Source organism: Podospora bellae-mahoneyi, chromosome 6, assembly GCF_035222275.1.
Source record: "Podospora bellae-mahoneyi strain CBS 112042 chromosome 6, whole genome shotgun sequence".
Taxonomy (NCBI): Eukaryota; Fungi; Ascomycota; class Sordariomycetes; order Sordariales; family Podosporaceae; genus Podospora; species Podospora bellae-mahoneyi.
Window position 1 is genome coordinate 1931581 of NC_085885.1, and position 21361 is coordinate 1952941.

General features: G+C 51.5%; 5 protein-coding genes across 5 annotated transcripts; 3 read left to right on the forward strand and 2 right to left on the reverse strand.

Annotated features, from left to right (window-relative positions):
• Positions 1-304: 304 nt before the first annotated feature.
• toa2 (Transcription initiation factor IIA subunit 2) lies at positions 305-1484 on the reverse strand. The gene is made up of 3 exons (XM_062880644.1): positions 1195-1484; positions 844-991; positions 305-680 (listed from the first exon to the last, which is right to left on the reverse strand). The coding sequence occupies exons 1-3, from the start codon at positions 1236-1238 to the stop codon at positions 531-533; spliced, it is 342 nt and encodes a 113-aa protein (XP_062729510.1). The 5' UTR covers positions 1239-1484; the 3' UTR covers positions 305-530.
• vma16 (V-type proton ATPase subunit c'') lies at positions 1057-2996 on the forward strand. Its single transcript, XM_062880643.1, has 5 exons — positions 1057-1686; positions 1774-1808; positions 1908-1999; positions 2066-2374; positions 2436-2996. Exons 1-5 carry the CDS (start codon positions 1629-1631, stop codon positions 2545-2547), a joined length of 606 nt encoding a protein of 201 aa, XP_062729511.1. The 5' UTR covers positions 1057-1628; the 3' UTR covers positions 2548-2996.
• Positions 2997-3546: 550 nt separating this feature from the next.
• On the reverse strand, positions 3547-5766 carry QC761_601860 (uncharacterized protein; the record flags this gene model as incomplete). Its single annotated transcript, XM_062880642.1, has 1 exon — positions 3547-5766. Exon 1 carries the CDS (start codon positions 5641-5643, stop codon positions 3547-3549), a length of 2097 nt encoding a protein of 698 aa, XP_062729512.1. The 5' UTR covers positions 5644-5766.
• A 6626-nt stretch (positions 5767-12392) lies between these two features.
• Positions 12393-15429, forward strand: QC761_601840 (uncharacterized protein; the record flags this gene model as incomplete). Its single annotated transcript, XM_062880641.1, has 4 exons — positions 12393-13638; positions 13721-13804; positions 13857-14019; positions 14086-15429. Exons 1-4 carry the CDS (start codon positions 13316-13318, stop codon positions 15427-15429), a joined length of 1914 nt encoding a protein of 637 aa, XP_062729513.1. The 5' UTR covers positions 12393-13315.
• A 1003-nt stretch (positions 15430-16432) lies between these two features.
• VPS15 (Serine/threonine-protein kinase) lies at positions 16433-21157 on the forward strand (the record flags this gene model as incomplete). The annotated part of the gene is made up of 2 exons (XM_062880640.1): positions 16433-16643; positions 16701-21157. The coding sequence occupies 2 exons, from the start codon at positions 16433-16435 to the stop codon at positions 21155-21157; spliced, it is 4668 nt and encodes a 1555-aa protein (XP_062729514.1).
• Positions 21158-21361: the final 204 nt, after the last annotated feature.

The window sequence follows — 21361 nt, forward strand, 5'->3', positions numbered from 1 at the left end:
GCACGTGCCACTAGAGAACAGGGGAGCCTTTTCAGTGTGATGATACCTTCATTTGCAAACTGTTTTACTTAGATACTTGATAGTCTCTTTGCCCGCTTTTGAGCAAGTTCAGAAACTTCATGTCGTATATATTCAACATATATGGCCATTCCATATCAATCAAGGTGGTGGGCAAGACACGACTGCAGATTGGCTCAGTTCATCATCACAGATTCCCAGGCCATCCGGCCGAGACACATGAGAACAAACGATATGTGATATGAGGGCCTCTTCAGTCCCATGTCTGTTCATCCCAATGATTTTTTGCTCAAGTCTCGACGACTGGTGAGCTGCTGTATAAATAAAAATCTCTGCTGGTGTGTAAACTCAAAGCAAACCGCATATGAAAACCTCTAGGTTGACCATAAACGCCTATAAACCGCCCATACTATGCCCATATGCCTCGAAAACAAATGCCCAACTCCAGCTTGCCATTGCAAAAAAGAAAGTCCATGATGTGACAAAAGCTCAGGTCGCTTGGCGAACGGCGCTTACTTGTCGTCGTTGCGCTTCGCGCTGCAGCTCACAATCTTCACCTTGTCGGCGACGACCGATCCTTGGTTTCCGTCCATCTTGAAGGTGACATTGCGGATCAAGAAGGTCCAGACTTCATCACAGAAGCGATATGTGTCGAGGGAGCCCTGTAACGTGAGAGGAGTGTAACCTCGTTGTTAGCCTTGCATGTTCTTACCACTCGCCGTGAGAGGGCAGGCAAAGAAGGGTTGTGTGTATGCAAGGGTTATAGATGGGTGTTCGTGTACAACGTCCCTCAGGTTAGGAATGTGGAAAGAAGATGGTATTCACCTTGAAAGTCAAGCGCTGCTTGACCTTTTCTTGCAGCGTCTCGGCAACAACACGATCGAACTGAGTCAGCACCTTCATGGCGAGCTGAGGAGCGATACTTTCATCGCCAATCAGTTCGTCGAGGGCATCCGTCAGCGTCAAGCCGAGACTGTATCCCGACAGGGAATGTCAGCAACTCGACTTCCTGAATTTACGATATGGAGATGAAGAATGGATCTGTGTTGGAAAGAAGTGGGCAGCAGTGAAACGGCTTGTTTTGCTCTGCTATGCTGCCTTGGGGTGCGCCACCGCATCCGCGGATGGGGCTCGCGCAGCCATCAAGAGGGCGGATTCGTGCAAGTAAATATGTACCTTCCATGACGATACAAATCGTAAAAGCCGGTGTTCGCCGCCATCGTGTCTGTATCTTATGTCTAGTGCGTTTTTCTTGATACCGCAGGGTCTGATGGCGTGGTTGTTTGATGAAAAGTTCAAAAGTTTGGGTGGTTTAAATACTTCTGGGGAAAATGAGGGCTGAGAAAGCTGGAAGCAGGCGAAGCTGTCTGAGTCACGTGCCAAGGGATCCACTTGTCTCCAACGTAGCAGCTGCGGGCTTGGCAGTTGGCGGCGCTGTGGACTGGCTCATTGGACATCTGTGTTTTGGGGAACCTGGAAGCAACGCAACGCATCAAAGCCGATGAACGAACTGTCGAAGCTCTGGAAAGGGACCTGACGACCGCCTCCTTTTCGATCGACAAGCATCGACCACGAACCCGAACAACGGTGCAATCAATACATCAGTCAGGATGAGCTTAACGTACGGGGTTGCGGGGATAACAACCCTCCTGACAGTGGTGGGAGCTTGTGAGTTGCCTACACCAGCGCAGCAGCATGCATGGCGAGATGGCCATCATGAAGAGCTTCCTTTGCTAACCACATTGACTGCGCCAGACATGCTTTTTACTGGAAACGGTGAAGCATTCAATGTACGATTACATCCGTCCATCCATTCGATCTGTTCCTATCAGCGCAAGCCATCATTACGCGGTCTCGACAGCATGCTTACGACGAATCGCTTGTTCTAGGTCGGCGCCTTTCTCGAATCCGTTTCTCCATACGCGTGGGCAGACACAGGCATTGCCCTCTGTATCGGCCTTTCAGTAGTAGGAGCAGCATGGTATGGACCAACCCCTATCGTTCTGGGTAGAGCAACAGCATAATAACATGGTGATGCAAACTACAGGGGTATCTTTATCACCGGTTCCTCCATCTTGGGTGGCGGTGTCAAGGCCCCCCGAATCCGAACCAAGAACTTGATCTCGATTATCTTCTGTGAGGTCGTCGCCATTTACGGCGTCATTATGGCCATCGTCTTCTCCGCCAAGCTCGCCCCCGTCGAGGGCGCGGATGTATACTCTGGCAGCACCTACTTTACAGGTTATGCGCTCTTCTGGGCTGGTCTGACTGTCGGCATGTGCAACCTTGTTTGCGGTGTTGCTGTTGGTATCAACGGTAGCGGTGCTGCTCTTGCCGATGCTGCCGATCCTACTCTGTATGTGCGCCCGCGATCAACAACATGATCAAGGTACGGCTACTGACATCATATGCCACAGCTTCGTCAAGATCCTCGTCATCGAGATTTTCAGCTCCGTTCTTGGACTCTTCGGGCTCATCATTGGACTTCTCGTTGCCGGTAAGGCTGAGGATTTCGGAATGCACTCCTGATCAACTTTTCAGTCTTGTCTTGTCTTGTGGTTTTAACTACCTCTAACGTATCATTATCACACACGCATCATTCAAGGATGACGAAACGGTGTACATTACACATATCTTACACAACACAACACACCACCACATATATGACGCCGCCCCCCTCTCCCCCCCCCCCCCAAAAAGAAACACGCATCCATGAGAATTTGAGACTGCTATAGCGAGCGTGTCTTGTCATCGTCGTCGTCGTCGTCTGTGTTGTAGTAAGCAAGCTTCATTTTTTCTTCATCACACCTGGCGTTTTTTGGAAGAAATTAGGGCGGTAAATGGGCTATTAAGGGGGTATGGGTTGGTTGGTTGGTTGGTCTTTATTGGCATCGATGATGATGGACAGGCATATGTATTAAACTTGGGGGATGGGGTTGGGGGATAGGTGGTGGGGAGTGTGTAGTAGTAGAGATGCTCCTTTTTTGCTAAGGTTATTGTACAAAGGAGAACAGAGTCAAAGAGACTGGCTATATTGATTGATCTCTCCAAAACAGTGATGCTGCTCCTGCCACCCAACCAGCATCAGGTTGCTCCTTCCGCATCTTGTGACTACCACCAAATGTCGCTCCTCCCCTTCTGGGGTTTATATACTGCCTTTCTCGCTCCTTCCGTCACTGAACGAGACTCCTTCGACTCTGCTCTTGGCAAATGGCTCAGCAGTGTTGGGAGTCGCGGCCTCGACTTTGGTGAGGACCAAAGAGTACCAAGGGGTGTCCGTTCGAGTCCAAGTAAAACCACTGGTTGTCTCTATCCAACTAGCAGAGCTAGTTGGTGAGCTTTTTGATTTTTCACTTCTCCTTTCTTCACCAGGTGATCATTTTCTTTTCCAGAGGTACTTGAATGCCACTTTCTTTTTGCTCGCTGGTGCAGAGAAATATATAACAGCCATAATTCAAATCTTGTGGTTACGCTACATGGCTTCAAAACTTTCTTGTTCGTTTACATCGTAAGTTAAGAGACAAAAGATCAAGCCAGCTCACTCCTCAACTCGCCCATCATCAGCGCCTCGATTTTTTCTCCCTTTTTGATCGGACCATCATGCGCCGGCATGGTAAGCAGTGCGTTCGCCCCTTCCAAACTTCCTACTTTGGAACTTCTCTGCCCGCCTGTGCTAGTGGCGATGAGTTTCCCCTCCTTCGAGACGGTCACCATGGCGCGGTGGTATTCTGGCCGCGATTTATCAACGGGAAAGTCGTGACCTAGCACCACTGGCACTTTTGGGAGTCCTGCTGGACTAATGCCCGCTAGCTGATGCAAAGCAGGGAGAACAAACACATAAAACGTCACCAGCGCCGAGGCGGGGTTGCCAGGGAGGCTGAAAATCATCTTTTGGGATTTCGTCCCGTCATTGTTCTTGACTGGGACGGTAGCGAAGGTGGTGGGCTTGCCGGGCTTCATGTTGACTCTGCCGAAATGGATTGTCCCGCCAAGGGAGCGTTCGATGGTTGGTTTGAGGAGGTCAAATTCACCCATTGAGACGCCGCCTGTGGTGAGGACTATGTCGGAGGATCGAAGGGCCTGGCGGAGGGTGGTCTCAAGGTTGGATTGTTTGTCTGAGACGATCCCGAGGTCGAGAGGGGTGAAGCCTGCTTGGGATATGACTGAGATGAGGGTTGGACGGTTGCAATCGCGGACCTCGCCGAGGGATAATTCGCGGGGAAGGGAAGGGTCAACAATTTCGTCGCCGGTGGAGAGGAGGGAGATTGTGGGTGGAGAGTAGTATTTGACAGATTGGGTTCCGATGCTGGAGAGGAGGCCGATAGAAGCTGGGGAGAGGCGGGTCTTGCTTGGGAGGAGGAGGGTGTTGAGGGGGATGTCGGAGCCGATTTCACGGATGTTGGCGCCAGGTTTAACGATGCCGTCAGAGAGGATTTCTACGGAGGATTCTTCTTCGATTTCCTGGCCGGTGGTTGGGTGGGTGGTTTTGGTCGTGGAGATAAGGACTGTGTCTTCTACCATGACGACGGAGTTGGCGCCTGGGGGTAAGGGCGCGCCGGTGGTGATGCGGGCAATCTGGCCTTCTTTCAAGGGGACGAGGTTGGAGGAGGGCGCGGCATGGGAGGTAGAAACTACGGGGTAGACTCCGCGGAGGTGCCCAGAGGAGGGGACGACAACGGCATAGCCGTCTACAATACTGGCGCGGAAGGCTGGGACGGGAGCGGAGGCGTAGATGTCTTGAGCAAGGACTTTGCCGACGAGGTCAGGGGTGACTTTGGCGGTGGTGGTTGTGGGGGATGGGGTGTGTTTGGCTATGAGGGAGAGAGCATCGTCGACCGAGAGCATCGGGTATGGGGAGGAGCGGTGTCGTCGGCTGGGGCCGAGCGATGGGTCGTTGGATTTGGGGTTTTCAGAGGAGAGTCTGACTAAGTTTCCGTGATTGTGTCCATGGCCGTGGCCGTGCGAATGTGTGTGTCTATGACCGCTATGGCCATGGTCATGATGGTGTGAATGAGAGTGACCGTGAGTGTGAGCTTGAGCCTGGGCAAGGCCCTGGGAGCCCACTCCTGCTTCTTTCTCAAGTTTCTTCACTCCACCAGAGTGAAGAGCTCTAGAATTGGCTCCGGCTGCTTGAAGACAAGCATGTGGTAGTGTCTTGATTACAGCTTGGAGGTTCTCTTTGGCGCCCTTGGGGGACCCAGGAAGTGTTATTATGATCGTCTTGTTCCTCACGCCCGCAACGGGGCGGGACATCATGGCAAAAGGAGTGATAGCCAGAGAAGCTGCTAGCATTCCGTGAACGAGACCAGGGGCTTGCTTGTGAAGTAATGGCGACACAGCTTCAGGGGTGCGGTCAGCAATGGCAAAGCCGGTGCCACCCGTTGTCACAACCAAGTTGATGTGCTTGCCTTCCTCCACAGGTTCCGTCCAAGTGGTAATTTGACGCTGGATTTCTGCCGAGTGATCGCTCACGATATGAGTCTCAGCAACCGTCCATTGGTTGCCACCATCCTGCTCGAACACACTGCGTAGTGTAGCTTCTGCGGCATCGGTGGAGGGGTCTTTTGCAGCTGTCGTTGAGACAATCAGAATGGCTGCTCGCAAAGCCGGGGATTGGGACGACATGGCCTCGGCTCTTAATAGAGGTTAAATTCACAAATGAGGAATGCCTTTTGTAGTTGAAACGAACAAGAAAGAGAAGAGATGTACGATTATCTATCCATAAGATGCTCAAAGTGGGGATAGATGCACTTCCGCGGGGTCAAGATCATGGTGTAAAGGTGGGGCAGCTCCAGGTTGGTGTCATCGTCCACCGCTTATCACTATCAATCTTCCCAGACCCCTTCCCACAGCTCTACCATTCAGGACCACCATGCTGCTTACCACCGGTTTATCTTCAAATGTTACCGGCGGCTGGTTCATCCTTGCCCATCGGTGGTTTGTCTTCAGCGTTTCAGGCTGCGCCTCAAGCGCTGTGCATCTAGTACAGTGCTTGGACGAGTCTCACCAATGATGGCCTTGTCGCCCATACTGTGGTCTCGTCAATGGCCCGCTGTTGGCTGAGATGATATTCATCTGTCCCTTTGCATTAAACTCTAACTCCTTGCCTTCGAATTCGACGTTTCGGCTTTTCTTCGTCACTAGGCCTCGGCATGGATAACGACAACAGCAATTCCCGTCCCGACTTTGTCGATGACTCCGCGCGCAACTTCGATCGCGACTCTGATCACGACTCTGATCACGACTCTGAACACAACCCCGATACCCTATCTGATTGCCCATGGGTTGGCTTTTGTGTCCCTCGCCGGTGTCGCCTTTCCACCTGCCCAATTGAGCCTAACGAATGGATGGTAGCTACCAATAAGTTGTCTGACTCCCACCCCAAACACAGCTATTGCTAATCATTGGCCAACCAAGACTTCATGGTGAAGTTTACTCTGCGTTCATAGATAATGAGCATAGTATTGAAGATGTACCAAGATTGAAGGAGGAGTTCAAGCCATGCCCTCCAGCCTGTGCTCATGATCAGTCTTATTTGAACAGATCTGTCCCTGTATATCACGCAGAATGTTTCGACTATGCAGGCAATCCTCGACACGACCTCCTCACCATCACTGCCTTCTCGTTCGAACCAGTGCCATCATACGATATCAAACGAAAAAAGAGGATGGTGCAGCTTCTGGCTACCAAAATGGGTGATATGTGGTGTCACCTTTTTCATGAGCTGTGCCTTATGATATCCGAGCTTGTGGTTGGGAAGTACACGATTGCTACGCTACAAGGACTGTATACTGCCCGTGAAGACCTACACCACAACCTGGATCTCTCGCAAACCATCTGGGCACGGTATATTGACATTGGGGTTTATAAATACGTCTGTGGACTCTCCAACATACATCGAGCGCAATGCTTTCGGAAATTGTACGACCCGGAAATGACCCCCGACGTCAACATCTTCTATGTGCTAGAAGATCAACCTGGGCATGCGGGACCTGCTCTTTTCTAGTACCGAGAGCAAGCAAATGAATCTTTCATCCGAACATCTTGAACCAGGATTCTGGTGGCGGGTTCTCTCGTCCCCCAGGTACTCCAGGCAGAATACGATGTAAGTGCCTCTTATTCACCCGAGGGTACACTTGGCCGACCATTTTCCATTTATACATGGCGTGAAACTCCGAAATATAGTGAATGCGCCAACATATTCATTGAATCTCCACAATATGACATTCTCCGCGCCATTGCCGCGGGAGAACGTAGCTACCCTCAAGCTGTATTGCCGCCCTTCATCTCTGCAACCTGAGATGCCTTTCGAAAGTCTTCAAATGGTTCCATTTCGAATCAATGGACCGGGCGTCACTGGATATTCATTCTGCTGGACTGAAGGTCTCTATTATCTTCATACCCATTACATAGGTGAAGATGACCTGGCTATATATAATGACTTCGACATCTTAAAAGAGGATCCAATCTGGATACATTTGCCAGTCGCACCGGATGCATATATAAACAGCATCTGGTTTCAGCGTGCTGCATACACCTCAGAGATTGCCTTGTGGGTAAGGAACCCCCAGCAGCTGAGAGCCACGTCACGGTACTAATTGTGGATTTGCAGATCGTAACCAACAAAGGCAACGATGTGATTACCAGGCCAACAGCCGCAACCCCTATTGAGCCTGTCTCATTGCTCTTCGACAAGTTTCCAAACGCAACAATTGAATGGAGCCGGCTGATAGGCCCACTCGACAACGGGGAGCCCGTTCAGACATACTTTAACCTTTCCAATAGGGGTGTCAAGGTGTTTGCAACGCTGCAGCCAAATACCGCTATTAAGCCCGGTCCAGAACCACCATCATGGCTCCGTTCAGCCTGCTCTTATGAGCCAGGTTCCTCGTTCGCGTAGGTGGCGCATATGTCTAATGTATCCCAAATCATTGCCTGCAAAAAGAAGGCGACATATTCCCCCAGAAGACTTGGAACCGCGGAGACGTATTTTAACTGGTGGGGGTCACATTCGCCAATAATCGGCCTCATTCTTGTGTACGCCGACGGAAGGAGAATTCTTCTGGGGCAATGGTGTATGGACTCTGAGACTTTGGCATTTGATGTTCAACATTTGACGGCCTTATACATGGCTTTCAGACATGCTGGCATCGACACGAACTACCCTTATCTCTCAGAAATCTATCTTTCCGCCCCAAGTACACCCAGCAATTTCCCAGCGGCGTGGCGTTGGCTCAAGATAGATCCTTGTCAGCCAGACTCTCTGCGGTGGTGGACTGTCAAGGGGCTACACAGTGGTTCTCATATGGTATATGGAGACCAAACTACCTACGACGATTCAGGGCGCCAAAGCTGACAAAGACCTACGACCTTTTGAAGTTACTGGGAGTCTACATCATTTTAAACAGAAAATAAACCTTTCAAAAATTCTTGTATGCCTCTCAACTATCTTTGAAACCCTGTTAACTATCATTCAAGGCCTATTCAACTGTTTTCAAGGCATATTGATAAACTTCTCAAGTCTATTAACTATCTTCTAAGGCCTATTCATTTTTCTTCCAAATCTATTATTATGTTTTGAGGCATGGTTTACCGTGCAGATTCCCCACAAATTCGAAACACATATGCTTTTGGATACCTGAATGAAACCCCCTTAGCCACTATGCTTTTAGGCTCACAGATGTCCAATATGCAGGTAAGTGGATATCAAAGACACTCTGGGCCGCCTCAGTTACCATGGCCTCGCTGTTTCCATCATCCGTTGGCCTTGCCTTCCTCATCCCCTCGGGATAGATATACTGTACTGGTCCTCACAGCCTTTATTCAAAGCTGCAGTGTCCATCTTTCTGTTAACGACATACCCTTGCCAGTGTCATCATACCCCTGTAACACACTCGGCATGGATGTGTGAGGCATTATATCCGAATAACTTGATGATACATACTCATCTGTCGAGCAAGTCATAACTAAGGTAGGTAGGGGACAGCTATGATCTCTGTGGATATCCATCGTAGCCTCGACGACACCCAAGTGTTCAGTGAAGACCTTGACAACTGTCCCCGTTCTCCGATACATTAGTATCTCTAAAGATAATATATCCTCCTTTGTCGTTGTTCTCTTCTTTTCTTCAACAAAGAAAGCCTTCCATTAGAAACCGCACACAAAGGCATTATTCTTTACTAGCAACACAATCTCATTGTCTATCTCCTCATACTGAACAATGTATTGTCTTTACCCCCTGAGCCAAATGTATATAAACCCCCTGCCCTTGCCCCTGCCCCCCAAACCCCCTTTCCTCCCTTATCATCATCATCATCATCAAAAATACATCCTCCACCCCTTTCTACTAACCAAAACAGCTTCCCACCACAACAACCTTTTATCTCCATCTCACTCACCAACAAGGTAAGTTCTTATTATCTCACCCCAAACCCTTTCATAACCCCCCCTAAATTCTCAAAATGACCGTCATCGGCTCCACCACTAAATTCACCTCCCCACCTCCGAACCAAGAAGCAGTATCACCGGAGACCATACACTTCTCTCTCTCAATCTTCTACCGCTGCAGCGGCTACTCCTTCTCTTATTTACAAGACTCGGACTGTGGTCACCACAGACGAGGAGGGGTTCACTACCAGGCAGAGGATTAGGTATGTCTCTAGCGATCGGGGGAGGACATGGGTGGAGGCGGGGAGTATATAAAGGGGCAAAGCTGGGAGGTGGTGGTGTAAACTTTAAGGTGCGGGTAGGTGGGTGGTGAGTAAGTACATTCGGCTGGGCTGGATGAGAAGAGGAGGACCGAAGGGAGGGTGTGGATGGTGATCACAACTTTTGCCTTTTTTTTTTTTTGGATGGGTATATTAATATTTTTTTGTCTTGACTTTGCTTCGTTCCCATGAAGATATGTATGTGATGTCTTAACTGTAATAAATGAATTGGTTTCATGTCTTGAATCTACTGTTCTGTGGTCTGTTAGTGTTGTGTTGAAGTATGTCCACAACCTGAACTCGGCATGCAACAAATCACCATATAGTATGGCAATCCCTTCGGTGGCCATCTTTGTGTACCATGGCAGTAGGTTGGTAGTAGCATCAGAAGCAAGGCTATTTTCGGCAAATGTATGCCTCCTATGCCATTTGAACAGCTCTCCCGTCTGTGTGTTGCTGTGTGCAGCCAGGAAATCTTCCCCGGATCTGCGTTATTTTTGCCTCGGTTAGATCTGACTGAGCGGTCAACAGCCTGTTTAGCTAGGCAGATCGTGATCGCGACAATAGCCACTGGGAGTCCAGACCCTCTTCCCATCGACGTTAAGCATAAAGATGGGGCTCAAAACAACTACCGACACTAATCAGGGGTCCTCCCTGACAAGGTTGCGGCATTTGAACATCGTCTACCTCTCTACAAACCCTCCAGTGTGTCAGGATGCGGGGGAAGCTGGCAGCAGCTGCTTCGCTTGACGGTTACCGAGAGGTCTCTGTTCGGTTCAGGTTTCTTATAAGGCCGGTAAGTACAGAGCTGAGTTTGGTCCTGGGGAAACAATGTGAAAAACGACACATTCGCTTGCTCGTTGGACGGCATGCTTTGTTATGCATTGAGAAACAGTTCTGTTTGGGTTGGGTTACGTTGGACCATCTGGAGTTCGCTTCGCCCAATTTGGCTGCTGGGTGTATGAAAAGGGGTGTCAGCGTTTTGCAAGTGCTTGCATGAATGATCTGTTCAGAGACCCATGCTTCGAAGGGATGGAGGTCCTGAAAATTATTTGGCTAGCAGACATGGAATCGGCGTGTCCGACTGATATTGTTGAGACGAGATAGTGCTAAGAAGCAGTGCGCTTCTCTAGTTGTCGAGTATCCCACCTAGTATTTGCAGAGAAGCAAACAAAGAACAAGGCCCGGCTCAGACTAGCATTAGAATGCGGGATGAAACCTGAGGTGGAAGATGGAACGCGAGAAACAGTTTGTTTGGTAGACTCGGTACGTGCTGTGGCATTCATTGGATAGATCGCAGATGGCTGTCGCATCATGGCCAGAGGGTCTGAGCGGTATGATGCTGAACGAAAACGAGGGGAAAAGGGAAAGATTCCGGCAGTCGGGATACATAGAAACAAGACATAGATAGCTAGCTCACCCGCTTTCGTCCATCCCAGAGCCAGATAATATCTGGTTACGCTCAGTTACGCAGAGGTTCCGAGCCGTGTGTTGTCGTCGGGCGGCTGTCCAATGGCCTGAAATACATTCCTGGTTCCAAGAATGGGCGGCAAGAAACACATTCCGATGCACCGCGCTCCGTCAACCAGTCGAATTGCCCGCCCGGTAGTTAAAGCGCTTATTTAGATTATTCGTGCAGTCGGGTCTTTTGATTCCCGGCTCAACAGACCGTATCGCGCACTTGCAGATTCCGACTAGATGCCCTTCGGGATCTCTATGAGTTGGAATTGAGCCTGTCGATGGCATGGTCCATGATGTTGAAGGCGGCGAAGGAATACCTCCCATTGGTGAAAACTGGAGCGAGCTGCAGAGGTCGGCGATACATACAAAACACAGCCATCGGGTTGATATCGTGGGGGCGTCCACAAAAGCTGTCTCACCAAGTCCCGGCAACGAATGAGAAGAGACTGACTTTGAAACCATGTGCTTGCCCCACTATTATTTCGTGCTAGCTCGGTCCCGGGTCCGGGGCCCCACATCGAAAAGTCTCCCAACCCACCATCCCATCAAGCTCATCCTCGACATTGGGGGGCACTTTTAAGTGATTGCAGTTGCACAGGAAGGCAGTCCCTAGAAGACCTTAAAGCTATTTCCATGTCAAGCATGTCAACCACTCATTGCTGGTTGAATGCGTTGAACACAACTCGGCTGGTATAGTCGCAGGAGCATGGTGCTGGGCGAGTCGATCATAGACAAGCGCCTCAATGCCATGGCGGGCCAGAAACAACCTTTCGGATTTACTTTTTGCAGCCTCGTGCTCAGCCACCATCTGTGCGCAACGCGTCTTCAGCAGAGGAAAAAGCTAAAGATGCAAGGCGCTGTCAAAAATGGCAGCTTGGAGCTCTGACCAACACATGGCAATACAATAAACTGAATTCAGATGACAGGACTGTTTTCTGTGCTCCGTGTGTACACCGCTAGATTTTCGGTTTGTTACCATCTCACAGTTTGTTAAATCCTCTTCGTCTATACGAAGGTGCTGGAAGCAAAAATTCCTCTTGCCAGGTAAGCGCACAGGCTGCTTTTCAAGGCATAAGAATTGCAATAGCCCTCATGGCCTGCCTATACTTCGTAATGTCCCAAAGTCCCAGTGCTCCACAACCGGCAGCGGGCTCTCCCAACTTTATTTCGTCCCAACAAGTCCTGGAAGGACTCGTGTCTCCAACATCGTGATCTGTATTCTCTTCCATCAAAACATCACAAAGAGGCTTCTTGTTTCTGCATGTTGTTGATTCAGGGCGCCCTGTAGAAAGACTTGAAGCACCACAACCTGTAAAAGGACAGGGTTTATCTGCAAAGCCCCCTGCATTTACGCAGCCCTAAGCCTGATGAGGCAAGCGGTACACCGATACCTTAACCTCAAGCGAGATTGGCGGTGGGTCCCTGACCAATTCACACGCTTCCTGGCTGACTTCCAAATCCACACATCCACCTTCAATTCTCCGTCTCTCTCTTCGTTCTCTTCCTTTTGTTCTCTTGGGGCGTGCCACTTGTACAGACACAACGAGTAACAGGTGACCTCGACCGTCTTCACACCCTCACCCTCAGAAATAGACTTTGTTTCGTTCCGCTCGTTTGCACCCCATCTCGGCCTCCGCGCTGCGACTGCATCTTGGGCCTTCTGTTCCTGCAACCTGCAGCGATCATCGGGTCAGTCGGCTGTCCAACCACCACCACCATCTTGACTGCCATCCCTTCCTGCCAATTGTCTCTGGCCGACTCCTGCAGCCACCACACCTTGACCGGCAAGAGCGAACCGCTGGTCGCTGTCGCGCTGGTGCTGGCCACCGACCTCCTCACTGGTTGCCGCTCGTTCACTCGCATATATGCGGGACCAGGCCCAGCTGCCTTCCATAACAAAAACAGCTCGTCCAGTCTCCTCTCTATCGTCAACCCGACCTTGGGCTATTCGCCGTTCGCCATTCGCCATTCACCAGCTCAACGCCACGGACAGTTTTTTGTTAGGGACTTAACACACGCAATATTACTCAATTGAGCAACAAATTAGGCCGGTAATACTCCGTACGCCCACGTCAAACAAGGTTCGCCGCTCCGACTCGCTGGCACCACACACCTCAAGACTATGAGCCATGATAGCATCCCAAGACAACCATGACAACTTCGCAAAGGTGACACCACAACCCGGAAACTGCTGCGACATCACCAGTGACGCGTCTGCCGAAAGGCCAACTGGGCACCACAGAGGGGGAGAGGAGGAGATCACAATGAGCGGACAGCCAGCCCGGAGAAGGCGAGGGCATTCGTTAGCAAGCACCAAGACCGTGCTTCTTTCTTTATTATCAGCATCACCAACTGCCATGGCCGCCTGCATTTCACTGCAAGGATCTAAAGCTTGTCCGGCCTGGCAGTCAGCTTCCATTACAACTTCCAATGGTCGTCTGAACGGTATCTTGTAAGTCGCTTGTCCCACGCGGATATCAGACATCCATTCCAGCGGGTTTCAGATTGTAGATGGACTAACATGTTGCCGGCAGTCGTTTCTTATCATTCGTTTCTAGCACCGAGACTTTCGATCAACGCTTATTGACTTTTGTGCAATCGGACTATGTCCAAGAAAAGTACGTCGACGTCATGTGATGTTGCGAGGTTTCAACTACTGACTGTTCCTAGATATCAAACCCTGCTCGGTTGCGGAGATTTTGATCTCACCAACACCACCGAGCTCTACGCGCGTTTCACAACTACTGTAATATGTAATACTATCGTGCAAGAATCGATAGCAGATTGCAGTCTCGCCCCCGAAGACTCTCGACCTGTGTGCGCGGAAACATGCGTACGAGACCCCATGTCCCCTATGTTTTGGTATAGAATTGGGAGGTTGTACTGACACCATGACTAGTCACAATTTGCCGAGGCCGAGACGTACGTTGTCAGTGACAACAAGCTCTGTCCCAACCCCGGTAGGAACGCAAAGGAGCAGATCAGAGCCGACTTTACGGACTGCTCATCGCCTGACAATGCGCTTTCCGGACGCTCCTGTATCCAGGGTATCGCCAACGAGCCCGAGAACTGCGGGTATGGTAGTAGCACCATTGGTCTGTGTTGGTACTGCGCTAAGGGCGGCATCAACTCGACCGATAGTTGCTGCTACAACTCGAATGCCGAGTCGAGGTGTGCTGGTGTCGTTTTGCCCTCGATCACACCTACCTTTGTACTTCCCACAAACACAGCACTGCCGCCCTCGAACGAGCAAAACGACGCTGACAAAACCGGGCTAGGAGGGGGACCCATTGCTGGAATTGTGATTGGATCGATTGGCGGTGCTGCCCTGTTGGCATTGGGCATCTTCCTCTGTTGGCGGCGGCGTAGGCAGAGGCAGGGAAGTCAGAGCGGAAGCGTCTTCAATCAACCATCGCCTGCTAGGAAAGGGCCGGCCGTTCCTCAAATGGCTCAGCCAGGAACACCAGGACAGCCAGGTGTGCCACCGGGCTTTGAGGCTCTACCGGGCGGTAGAATAGCCCGGATGTCGGCACTCGAGGGACACTCGGCCGATGCACCATCACACCACGTTGGCCGAGATATCGCCACAGCCACGTCTGCCGGCTACAGTAGGAGGAGCGACAGAAGAAGAGGCGACGATCATTCCTCCTCTGACGGGTTTGGGTCCAGCCCAGAATCAGACCGCGGCACGGGGATTGGAGTTCTCAGACCTCCGCCAACTGCTCTCAGGAGGAATGGTTCGCTCTCTAGCAGCTCGGTGCTGAATAGTGATGAGCCGCACTCCCCAACTAGTGGTGGGATGTCCTCTCCCCAAGGTATGGCCAGCCAGCAGTCCGAGCAGCTGCCATTCTTCAGAGACTACTATTCGCAAGACGAAATTCACCCTGGCGATAGGGTGGCTGTGCTGTGGGCATATCAACCGCGTGCCCCTGACGAGTTCACTTTGGACCGCGGGCATATGCTCAAGGTTGTGGGTATTTGGGACGATGGGTGGGCGACGGGTATTCTGTTGGATGAGAGAGCGGAGGAGTGGGAGGCTCGCAGGAATGCTCAGCGAGACAGCGGGGTCTCGAACACATCTGGCAGAGTGGCATCGACTTCTCCACCAGCGAACGGTGAAATCAAGGCGTTCCCCCTCGTGTGTGTCTGCCTGCCAGAGCATTGGAGACGGACGATCGAGGGCGATGGGTCTACCGAGACGGGATCTAGCAGCCACCCGCTGACGACAACAACTGGGTCCTGATTGATAGCTTGCGATTATGATACCAGCGCTCGATCTACGTTCTGAATAATGTCTCGATGAGTGTCTTTTTATTGTTTGGCATTGGCCACGGAGTTCGGCTGCGACACGGTTAGCTGCATTCTCTTCTCGACCTTCTCTGGTCATAATCCCTGGCTCGCCGCCTTGTACATATTTGCACCCGAAACGTGTTAGTTTTTGGTATATACCCATGTTAAGGAAGGTGTTTGCGGTTGGGGTTGGGGAGATTAGGGGGTGTTCGGTTTATAATGATGTCCAGGAGAGTATCTTCATGATGACCGGTTAGAGATTCTCGTGCTTCTTTCTTATCACATAGCATCAAGATATTCTGCTGGTACTTGTTTTAAATACAAAAAACTGTTAGAGAAATCTGTTGGGATCCTGTACTTATGAGGCTGTGACTGTCATTGAGGATTGCGTCACATTCTCCGGAAATGAAATCAACTTATTCTCCCAATAAACCTGCAGCATCATTTTCGAGTGCTTTGTTGCCCACCTCCAAGGCTGTCGAGAAGTTGTCACTTATATGCACAAAGCGGGGTGTGGAGTTCGCGGGGTGACAGGCTGGGATCATGGGTGGAGCTGAAAGGTAAACGGCCCACAGTGACTTCATTTGAGCCAAAAGCTATCGTTATCTTTTCGGCAGGCACCGATTGGGCCATCACCGTGTGCGTACTGTAGGCTTCAACACCGACTGACCAAAGCACCTCATGCATCATATACAGCTGACCCAAAGTTCTGTCCCATACACATTTTCCCCGGCATTTCGACCCCGACAAGACTACATCTGACCGTCACTCGCGACCTCCGACCGTACCAAGCACGAATACCTCCCTCACCCCGCATTGACGACGACCTTTCCGCAACTTCGAGCACCGCGAACCATTCGTCTACTGGTACTCCAAAATGCGCCGAGCTTTCTCAGCATTGAGACCTAGGTAGCCAGTTGTTCTAAGCGTCCCACCGCTTAATATCTCACACAGCGATGGGGCAGGGATTTTCTCTCGCAGCACCCCCAGCTGGGGCTGCCGGGATAGACGTTCCTGAGCTTGCCGACTTGGTCTACGAAAAGAGCATTGGCACCGCCCGCTTCATGAAGAGCATTCGAGCAAGACACCATGATGGAGTCGTATTAGTCAAAGTTCTCATTAAACCATATCCCATGTCCCTGGACAAGTACAAAGAACAGGTCCTTCGTACGCGCCCTTTCCCCCTCAGCTTTACTGTGGGCATTGCTGACTTGTTGTCTCTAGGGGTAAGAAACGTGCTGGCCGATGTACCAAATGCCCTTCCATATCAACGTGCGATCGAGACCGAAACGAACGGATATTTGATTCGCCAGTTCTTCTACAACTCATTATATGACCGTCTGAGCACACGACCGTTTTTGGAAGATATCGAGAAGAGATGGTTGGCCTTTCAACTGCTTTGTGCTGTGCGTGACTGCCATGACAAGGACATTTATCATGGCGATATCAAGACGGAGAATACACTGGTGACGTCGTGGAACTGGCTGTACCTGTCCGACTTTTCGTCTTCGTTCAAGCCGGTCATGCTACCTGAGGACAACCCTGCCGATTTTTCCTACTTTTTCGACACGTCCGGCCGCAGAACTTGCTACTTGGCGCCAGAGCGATTTGTTCCTTCGGGGGAGGAACTAGACCCAAATGCAAAGATAACATGGGCGATGGATGTGTTCAGCGTCGGGTGTGTGATTGCAGAGCTGTTTCTTGAAGCGCCCATCTTTAGCTTGAGTCAGCTGTACAAGTACCGGAAAGGGGAGTATGATCCTGGGATATCGCACCTGAGTCGGATCCCTGATAAGGACCTGAGGGAGATGGTGGGCCACATGATACAGCTGGATCCGCAGAAGAGATATTCGGCGGAACAGTACCTTGAGTTTTGGAAGGGAAAGGTGTTTCCGGCATACTTTTACAACTTTCTGCACCAGTACATGGAGGTGATTACGGATCTCTCCCCTGGGCACTCTTCAGATCCTGCCAAGAACGTCGCTCAAGCTGATGAGAGGATCGAGAGGGTGTGGTCGGATTTCGACAAGATCTCTTATTTCTTGGGATATCACAATAATGATACGCAGGTGGAGGAACGACCGGTGGCTCCCAGGCTGGGACTGGGGCATTTCCCAGTTCGACTCAACATCCCGAATAATGAACATTTCGTGTCGAGCGACAAGCAGCCGTTGGCAGATGACGGCACGCTGATATTCCTGACGCTGATTGTTTCCTCTCTCCGGAATACGGCACGCGCAAATTCAAAAGTCAAGGCATGCGATATACTTTTGGCCTTTTCTGAGCGGTTGACCGACGAAGCCAAACTGGACCGGGTCTTGCCATATCTCGTTGCTTTGCTCAATGACAAGTCAGAGATTGTGGTCATTTCTGCGATTAGGACGATCATGCAGCTACTGGATATGGTGAGGGTCATTACGCCTGTGAACGCACAGATATCTCTGGAGTATATCATGCCTAGGATGCAGGTTGTCTTGCTTGGAACACAGCGCTCGACTAGTTCGGCGGTTCGAGCAACATATGCTTCGGCTTTGGGCAAGTTGGCCAAGATTGCAGACCGCTTTCTTGTCATGGCTGCTACGCTGCGAGGAGATGGATCTACGACCATTGCAGACCCTGAGGTTGAGCCTGGGACGGAGCCAGACGCGGCGTTTGATGGGCTTTATGACAATGCCCGCAGGGAGTTGACCGGCCTGTTCGAAACTCACACCAAGGCCCTGATTGAGGATTCGGATCCCTTTGTGCGACGAGCCTTCCTTACCTCGGTGCCAGAGCTGTGTATCTTCTTCGGTGTTGCCCAGGCCAACGATATCATCTTGGCTCATCTCAACACCTACCTCAATGATCGAGACTGGATGCTGAAATGCGCCTTTTTTGACGCGATCGTGGGAATTGCGGCTTTCCTCGGCAGCAGCACGCTGGAAAAGTTCATTCTGCCTCTTATGGTGCAGGCGGTCACGGACCCGGAAGAGTATGTTGTCCAGGGTGCGCTCCGTTCTCTGGCAGAGTTGGGGTCCTTGGGTCTGCTGACCAAGCAGTCCTACACTGATCTCATCAGCGATGTCGCGCGCTTCACGGTCCACCCTAACATATGGATCCGAGAGGCGGCTGTCGAGTTCATTGCTTCGGGCAGCATGTTTTTGAGTCGGGCATATCTCAAAGTTCAAGTGCTGCCAAAGCTGGGGCCGTATCTCAAGCCAGATCGCGTACCGGACTTTTCTGAGCTGGGGATTCTTGAGGCGCTTCAGAAGCCGCTGTCTCGGTCTGTCTTTGACCATGCTCTGATGTGGGCTTCCAAGACGGAGAAGGGTGATTTCTGGACGTTCAAAAAGGGACGTGATAGTGTTTTGGGGCCGAGCCAGATATTTGAGCAGGCGTCAAAGAACAAGGAGGACGATGCGTGGCTGAGGAAGTTGCGGAATTTGGGTCTGTCTCAAGAGGATGAGCCGAAGCTGTTGGCACTTAGGGAGTTTATCTGGCGATTGAGCCAGATGAAGACAAGGGATTCGACAGGTCAAGAGACGACGACGACGACGACTACGGGTGGTAGTAATGGTATTATTCCCCTTCGGTCACTTGGGATTACCCCCCAGACTGTGTTGTTTGATGAGGAGCCTTTGCGGTATCCGATGCCGTCTATTCAGGCTGAGCCGGGGACTCCGAGGACGATAGAGGATGCGCTGCTTGATGCGTCCATGTCGATTGATGACCCTGTTGGCAAGAAGCGCAGGGCGGCGTTGAATAATCATCGGTCGAGACTTAGTAGCAGGGATAACATGTCGCCGGCGTCTGTGGATGGCAGGCGGCCTTTTGAAGATGAGGGGGCGGTATCGCCGACTGCGTCGAGGGATACTTCTGTTAGGACGTCGGTGGCGCAAGGGAAGAACGTGTTGTCTGTTATGGATGATGAACGGTCGCTGTCGGATGCGCCTTATGCGAGCAGGAGGGCTTTGCGGCATCAGTCGAGTGCGATGAATCTGATGAATAGGAAAGACAGCGCCAAGTCTGGGCCTGAGACTGCCACGACGGAGACGAATGCGTTTGGACAAGTCGAGGGGCCGCTCAGTCAAGGGTTGAGGGTTTCGTCTTATCCCGAGACGGAGACTGGGCTGGCTTTTGCGAAGGAACGGTTGAGGGGTCATCACACTTATACTGGGAGCGACCCGAACATTATCCGGATGCTGGATAACATGTACATTGAGAATTATCCCCGGGATTTGCTCGAGTATGGGCCGCTGGTGACGCCGGTGAGGCGACGGAAGTCGAGCAGGCAGTCTGTCCCTTCTGGATATGAGGAGCCGTGGAAGCCGGCGGGCAAGCTGGTTGGCATGTTGGCCGAACATGTCGGCCCCATCAACCGGGTTGTTCCCTCGCCGGACCATCGGTTTTTTATCACGGGTGGGGATGATGGGTGTGTTAAAGTCTGGGATACGAAACGCCTAGAGAGGATGGTCACACATAAAGCGAGGCAGACTCACAAACATGCTCCCGGGGCGAGGGTGCTGGCAATGTGTTTTGTTGAAAACACGCACAGCTTTGTCAGCTGTGCCACTGATGGGAGTGTGCACATCCTCAAGGTCAATTCGATTCTCAGCGGGGTTAGTTACCGGTATGAGAAGCTGAAGTTGCTCAGGGAGTATACTGGACTAGGGGAAGGGGAGTATGTAGTCTGGTGCGAGCACTACAGACAAGAAGCGAACTCAGTGCTGGTGCTGCTGACGAACAAGAGCAACATCATTGGTGTCGACCTCAGGACGATGGGGGAGCTGTTCCGGCTGGAGAACCCGGTTCATCACGGCACGCCGACGTGTTTCTGCGTGGACAGGAAGAGGAACTGGCTTTGTCTTGGGACGAGCCATGGGGTTTTGGACCTGTGGGATCTGAGGTTCAAGACTAGGTTGAGGGGGTGGGGGGTGCCGGGGAAAGGGGAGATCTACAGGGTTACGCCGCACCCGGCGAAGGGGAGGGGGAGGTGGGTTTTGGTCAGCGGGGGGACGGGGCAGGGGGAGATTACGGTTTGGGATTTGGAGAGGTGTATTTGTCGGGAGGTGTACAGGGTGGCGGGGAATAAGGAGGGGCCGAAGGGGTATGATGCTTGGGAGGTGGACGAAGAGAGGCCGGAGGGGATCATGCTGGGGAGGTTTGCGACGAATATTGAGATGGGGGCTGGGGGGCCGGCGGGTGGGAGTGGGGGGAATATGGATAGAGGGGTGAGGGCGATGACGGTGGGGATTGGGGCTGGGGAGGATGTGAGGGATGTGAGGCATGCTTTTGTTATTACGGGGGGGAGCGATAAGAAGTTGAGGTATTGGGATTTGGTGAGAGTGGATAATAGTGTGATTTTTAGTGGGTTGATGCCCGAGGATGGGAGGTTGGGGTATTCTACTAGTCATCCGACTGCCAGTATGACGCTGCATACGGAGCGGCCGCCGAATCAGAAGGAGAAGGGGGGTGGGGGGACAAACGGGCCGGCGGCGGCGAATGGGGGGACGGGGTTGGCGGGGGATGTTGAGCAGCCGGTTAAGAGGGTGAGGCAGGCGAGGAGTACGGTTGTTTCGGCGGAGCAGCAGGGGTTGTTGAGGAGTCATATGGACGCGGTGATGGATGTTATCTGGTTGGAGTCGCCCTATTCGATGACTGCGAGTGTGGATAGGAGCGGGACGATCTTGTTGCTGCAGTAGGGGCTATGGTTTGAGACGGGGTCTGCGATGATTATTTAGCCCAGAGATGAAATAATACCTTTACTTAAGAAGGACCTTCACCTGTGTCTATTTTAAGTTGGAGAAACTCTAGACAGAACCGTGCAGCACTGGACAAATGGAATGCTGGAGTACAGCCCCGTTTAAGCATAAGGAGGCGGGTGAGGGTTAGGGTCAAGACATGTC